Source organism: Papaver somniferum, unplaced genomic scaffold (assembly GCF_003573695.1).
Source record: "Papaver somniferum cultivar HN1 unplaced genomic scaffold, ASM357369v1 unplaced-scaffold_21, whole genome shotgun sequence".
Classification (NCBI taxonomy): domain Eukaryota; kingdom Viridiplantae; phylum Streptophyta; class Magnoliopsida; order Ranunculales; family Papaveraceae; genus Papaver; species Papaver somniferum.
The window spans coordinates 6,394,413-6,401,179 of NW_020631041.1; the positions used below are offsets into that span (position 1 = coordinate 6,394,413).

General features: G+C 37.2%; 1 protein-coding gene across 1 annotated transcript; it reads right to left on the reverse strand.

The window, feature by feature from the left end:
- Positions 1-2,492: 2,492 nt before the first annotated feature.
- On the reverse strand, positions 2,493-5,846 carry LOC113339312 (chitinase domain-containing protein 1-like). The gene is made up of 7 exons (XM_026584605.1): positions 5,547-5,846; positions 5,288-5,445; positions 5,096-5,180; positions 4,054-4,151; positions 3,613-3,700; positions 3,147-3,501; positions 2,493-2,890 (listed from the first exon to the last, which is right to left on the reverse strand). Exons 1-7 carry the CDS (start codon positions 5,793-5,795, stop codon positions 2,640-2,642), a joined length of 1,284 nt encoding a protein of 427 aa, XP_026440390.1. The 5' UTR covers positions 5,796-5,846; the 3' UTR covers positions 2,493-2,639.
- Between the last annotated feature and the right edge of the window lie 921 nt (positions 5,847-6,767).

Genomic DNA, 6,767 nt, shown 5'->3' on the forward strand with positions numbered 1-6,767 from the left:
AGGCCTAAGGAAGGTAAAATGGCATCATTCATTGCTGCCTATTTCCCTCTCTATTTTTTCTGAAAGACTAAGGCCTATTCATATGCACATGTCAAAACCTGATATTTGACATATATGCATCCACTATGGTTATGCCAAACTTCCAAACTCATATACCTATATGTCAGTCCTGGCATACAGGCATACACGACAGAGTTTCCAGCGAGCTATAGAGATTTCATCGCTCGATGGTCATTCCAGCGCTCGCTGGTCATTCAATCCTTAGCATTAGTCAAGTTTTCGCTCGCTTGTTTGATTATCGCTAAGTAGTTCATCATCCAACGACCACTCCCCCTATAAATACGTAATTTCAAACTCATTTTAACTCACATCAGAATTTCTAAACCTCTATAGAATTTATCAATCTCCAATTCTTTTCATTACTCTTCCAATTCCTCAGCGAGCATGGATGATAATATGAACATTGCTGAGTTCGGTGAGTTTGTAGCAAACCAACATGCTGCCGCAAATCGAAGAGTTGTTGAACGTGTCAATGTGGAAAGTGAAATTAGGAGACGTCAATTTGTGAGGCGAAAACCAAAATTCACTATTGCGGAAGATGAATGTATTTGCAGGAATTATATTTATTTTACTGAGGATGCATTTAATCCCCAAACATTGTGGCAAAGGATTTTTGAGAAATTTCAAGAACAAACAATGAACCTCAGCAGTCGTGATGTTTCAGAGTTGATTCAGCGCTTCAGTACAATCAATCAGGAAGTTACTAGGTATGTTTCTTTAATTCATCAAGAAGGTCGAAACATGATGAGTGGTGAAAGCATGATGAAATATCGTCGCACCTACAGAAAAGACTTTGCATTTGAAAGTTGTTTCGGGATTTTAAGATACTTGCCCAAATATTGTCCAATGATGTTTTAATTTCTTAATTGTCCACTTAGTCTAAGTCCTAAGTTTTAATATTTGTTTAAATGCATCTATATTTTAAGATTGGATTAAATAAAATTAATTTTCAAATTAAAACTTCGAATTAATCATTAATAGTCATTTTACAAGACATAAAACTAGACAATAATAATTTGAATATAGACTTTAAAAATAAAAACTTGGGACAATGTTCTTCATCTTGTTCATCTTCTTCATTTCACCAAACTTCCAATCAATGCGCTCATGAACGGAGTTTCCTTTGTTTATCTTCTTCTTTGACTTCAAATTTGTGTTGCCTTGGTTTTCCTTGCCTTGAACTTTTCTTTGCCTTTTCTTAGTTGCTGTTTTGATTTGGTTAATATCCAAAACGTGCAGACTTCTTTGCTTCTTACCAATTTCTTTATAACTATCACAAATCTTCTTAACGGAATCTTGAAGCACTACTCCAAAAAAATCAATTTGTGTTGCCGAATCAAGTTGGGTTAATTGTGACATTTGGAGAAAATAGAAGAAATAAATTAGATTGAGAAAAAGAGAAATTTTTTGTGTAAAAATTTTGGGGTAAATTTTAAGTTTGAAAGTTACATATTTATAGAGATAAAGAACTAGCCGTTGGCGCTAGAATCAAAATCGCTGGTGTTAAAGACATTGACGCTGGCGATAAAGACTTTATCGCTGGCGGTATAGTCAATATCGCTCGCTAATAAGTCTATCGCTTATCGGTTTTTTCATAGTGCCGCAATTAGGTTGCCATACCACCTGGTATGCCAAACTGGTTTTTTTTTGCATGTGCATAGGAATAGGCCTAATTGATTACGGAATTTTTTTTCTTTTTTCTTTCTTGTAGTGAAGGGATTGCAGGCAGACTCTATTCCAATTTATTTTGCTTTCTTTCTTTCTTTGAAGCATAGGTGGATTGATTGAGTTGTAAACCATCCCATCCTTAGAGCAAGGGCTATGGGTAGTGTTAGTGCACTACCAATTTGAGCAAATTAGGCTCTTCTATGGGTAGGTTTCAACCCACTTTTTCCCCAAATCTTTCCACACACTCGTTCAGTCGAACGATTAGTTGGGAGTTTCACACTAGACGGGGGACTATCCCTATCAGGAAAAAGAAACTTTTAGTATAAAACGGGGGACAGTCCCCCGTTAAAAACTTTTTTTTTTCGTTTTCTTTTTTTGACGGGGGACTATCCCCGTCTATGCAGCCTTTTTCGTAGTTTTTTTTGTTTGACGGGCGATTGTTCCTGTCTAAGAAGAATATTATTTTTTTTGGACGGGGGACAGTCCCCCGTCTGGTCCAAAATCCAATTTTTTTTTAACTAAACGGGAGACTGTCTCCCGTGTAGTGTCTTTTTTTTGTATTTGCCCATAATAGCTTCACTCGTTCATATGGACGAGTAGTCTTTCATATAAAAGAGTTAGTCTCCATTTGGAGACTACCCATAGCCTTTGCTCTTAGTCCCATTAACTGCAAGCAGTAAACTGGGATAAGATGCTAAAAAAGTAAAAATAAAAAAATGTCGGATAAAGGGTGTCCTAGTGGATAGCAATCGACTCAGTTACCCTTTGATAAAACTAGACAGTAATACAGATATAATGTTTAAAAGGTAGATTATAAGGATGAGATTTCGACAACATTACAATCCAAACTAAGAACTGAAAAGTGTTCGTACATAATTTTGTTCAAGATAGTTTCTGAAAGTGATCAGAAACTAAAGAAGGTCAAAGAAATAATCCAAACCTTGACCTATCTCCCAAATTGAAATACCGGCACCCCATTGACGAGCTTCCTCTAATCGCTTTGAGACTGACATTAACGATGGGTAGAAAACAGTGTGTTTGATTCCTATGTTATCAGTGTACAAAAACATGTGTTCCTCGCTCTTCTCATCCCACTGTAGAGCAGGTTTGTACTTCTCCAGCAAAGACAAGTATTCCTTTCCAACAATAGCTCCACCTCCCCCTGCAAAATCCAAATCATTTTCATAAACATCAAATCAATAAAAGCAAATAAAAGTTGCACATTTTAACATAGAAATTGTGCAATTCAACCGTAAAACTCATTTACTCAGATAGACATACTGGCAACTTAAGAGAAAAATCCTGAATTCTATGGTTCAGTTTTCTTCTAGGGCTCATTTGACAAAAAACATGGGTCCGAGCATTAATAACAGAACTTGTTCAGATAAATGTCTTGCCCACTATGTAAAGCAACATACCTTCTGAGACAGCAAAATCATTCCCGTAAAAATTGATTCCAAGGAATATCTTGTGGGCCAAGTCCTTTGAATTGCCACCGCTACCACTAAGAAGCACTTGAAGTACTGACGTAATCCACTTCAAAGGTGCACTGGGACCAGGCTTTTGAGGACCTGAGAAGTCGTATGTCATCAGTGAAAAACCATCAACAGCATTGCTCAAGCTCTTAAGATCTTCAGGCCCAAAATCATGTTCTTGTAGGTTTATCGAGCTAGGTGGACCAATTACGTAAACTAATTGTAGACGACTCTCATCGTTCCTCTTTGAAGTCACTGAGTGCAGTGCTTTGCCTAGTTCTTTGACAAACTGCAGTGCCTGTGTCGTGTACAAACAAATATTTTTCATGAAATTTACGTATTAACAAAACTTATACAGTACTGGGTCATAGCCATCCAAATTTGAATGCATGAAAGAGCTTGCAGTCACCTTACTTCGCATTTCTGGATCCTGCAAAATGCCATATGCTGCCCACCTTGACCAAGATTCTAGCACTATACCATCATATTCCATCTCCCTAAGCAGTATAAAGTAAATTTGTAATGGTTGAAACATGAACTATTATACAGTACTAGACTAAAAGCCTGTGATTTAGTTTCGTAATTGCATGGAAGAAAAACTCGTCCTAGTAAGCTTTAACAGTACATCAAGTTCATGATCATGCATAATCATACAAATTCCAGGACATGATTAAAGAATGCAGTGAAGACTTCTTCTACTCCAAGCATAACATGGCCTGAAGCTCTAATCTGCCTAACTTTTTCGGTATGTTCAAATTGAGGTTGGAGGATCAGTTCTGAGAATTTTAGTGTCCTGACTATAACACTAACGACTAGTTGAGGAGAATAAAAATTGAGATAGACAGCTTACTTGCACTCTTCCAAAATAAGATTTATTGCTTCCTCCCTCCGTTTCTTCTTTTTAAGCAATTCATTAGGAAACGCTTCTAGAACAATTCTAGGTAATACCTGTTAAGCAATATCATGCATTACAACAATATCAACACCGTGACTACAATGGGAATAGAAGAAGAGGACAACTACAAAAACGAGTCAAAGCATAATCATTCTGCATATTCATCAAGATTAGGTACAGTATATCAGCACCAGAAACCTACTGAAGTATTTCTGACCTATTATTTTACTAACAGGGGGTTACTTATACAGCAGAGAGGCTCAGATTTACTCTTACAGCCGAAAGACTGAAATCATGTCATGGACCTGTCACTTACCTAAACATATTGTTTTATCAAGTGCTAACATTAACAGCAACTATTTCTTCCCTAATTGAGAATGTGATGTGATGTAAATCAAGCTCTAAACCTCCCCTCACACGTGGCACCTTATATGGCTGAGCTATGTTTTGCATTCACGAAGCCGCACTCAGTTTGATGAAAGAATGTGGTAAGCCAATTTTAACTACCACCCCTCCCCCCCATTTGACTCGATTCATTCCGTCTTACATGCTTCCACACAGGCCATTTCAATGTCTCTTTTTAGAATTTTAATTCAATTTCCACACAATGCACAACCTACGCAAGCAACAACTTCTTTCCTACTCGAGAATGCAGTGTGACATAAAATCAATCCCAAAACATCCCCTCAACCCAATTTTGTTGAGCTTTTTTTTTTTTCTTTCTTTTCCATTCACGATGCTACACTCAGTTCGATGAAAGAATAAGCTAAGCCATTTTAATTGCTACAACAATTGACTCAATTCATTCCGTCTAACATGCTTCCACACAAGCCATTCTAAAGTTCCCTTTTAGTTCAATTTCCACAAAATGCGCTACCTACCAAGCTAGTATAACATGTTTTCCGTTCACTACTTCCTTCCATTTTAGTTCAATTTCCACACAATACACAATCTACGCAAGCTAGAATAACATATTTTAAGTTCACTACTTTCTTACCAGTGCATCTCCACTCTTTCTAAGATCCTTAATCCACCCAACATCAGCATTATGTCTCCCCTGCAAGATTAACCGACTACCTTCACTGAAACAAACAAACAAACAAAACCAATTTCACCTCATAAACCACAACAACGAAACATCAATCACCATGTCTGAACAAGCAAGAATAACAACCCCAGCGTCACATACCTCTTCAAGTCATACCAAACAGGTGATAAATGTGTAAACTTAGAGTTAAACCTCTTAGCCAACTCATAACCTTTTGCATTCCAAGGTGTTATATAACCCAACGTAGGAAACGAATAACGCCTCCGCCCCAATGTATTCTCAGAAACCCTAGAATTTTCCTGAATTTCTTCACAAAATGAAATCTCATAAGAAATCAAACACTAAAAAAACACTCGAAACAACGAAATTAAAGATTAATAGATAGAATTTATGAACTTACAGTGATGATTTCGTTGTAATTAGTGCTAATTCTAACAAGACCACGTTCGTATACGGAGAGATCGATTGGTTTGATTGGAATGCGTTGTTTGAATTGGTAGACGACTAAGGAAATGAATGGGATTAACACTGTGAGGAGGATGATGATGGTGGTGGCGGTGGTGGTGCCGGAGCAGCAAGCATCGCAACAGTCTTCTTTTTCAGGAGGATCTGAATCGGTTGGGACTGGCTTCGTTTTCTTTTTCGCCATTTTTGAGTTTGGAACTCGGACGATTTTTGCTGCAAAAGTCTTTCGAGCCAAAGCAGGATGATGAAGTAAGAGAGTTGGCTATGGGGGGCCAGTCAGTGGTTCCGGCCCGACTGTCTAGGTTCTGTTAGGTGGCATAGGCCCAGCTTTCGTTCGACCAGAAAACGTTTTCTTCTATTTTCTTGCCGAACTTCCAATTGCGGTGCCACTGGGTTGCAGCGACGTGGACTCGGTGATGCATACATGATGAGAGCTGACGCAGACAAACAAATTCTTAAATTAAATATTTGAACCAAAAACTAATCCATTGGAGAAGAAATTTTTTCTCTTTTAACTCTTCCATCTTCTTCTTCCTCATCACCTCCATCGTTTATTTCTTCGATTTATCGTTGATTCTAAAAATAATTCATCATCGATTAACAAAATAATTCCACCCGCAATGACTTCAATAAGGTAAAAATTAAAAAACTCATAAAATTTCATTAGTTTTACTGAATGAATAGATAGATTCGATCGGATTAGGTTTTTGAAAACACAGTTTCAGAACTGTTTACAGTTTAAAATTCTTATTTTCTAAACCGTAGACATTGTTTAGGGTTTGAAAAACTCATAATTTGCATACGGTTTGGAAAATTCATACTTCCAAACCGTAAGTTTAACTGATTTTGCATATGGTGTTGTCTCTTAACCGTGAGTCATCTACAGTTTGGAGTTCTTAACTTCCAAACTGTAGATTCTGGTTTCAAAAATCCTACAATTTGAAAATTCATACTTCCATATCGTAATTTCTACCGACGGTTGGGTCGATAAATAATCCCAAACGTAGATTGGCTTACGGTTCGAATTTGGGGGTTTTCAAAAGAAAAAATAAGTGATGGGTTTTCTTAGTTTTTTCTTTGTATTCATGATAGCCAATAATTTCATCGCAATGGAGAAGAAGGAGAGAGGAAGGAGAATAATAGGTTTTGTTTATGA

What these genes read in the sequence shown, in the direction of transcription:
- LOC113339312 (XM_026584605.1), bottom strand. Translation starts at nt 5,795, where the DNA reads ATGGCGAAAAAGAAAACGAAGCCAGTCCCAACCGATTCAGATCCTCCT. An exon ending in GTTTGGTATGACTTGAAGAG is followed by an intron (nt 5,181 to 5,287) that starts GTATGTGACGCT and finishes TGTTTGTTTCAG; the next exon opens with TGAAGGTAGTCGGTTAATCT. An exon ending in TGATTTTGCTGTCTCAGAAG is followed by an intron (nt 2,891 to 3,146) that starts GTATGTTGCTTT and finishes TGGATTTTGCAG; the next exon opens with GGGGAGGTGGAGCTATTGTT.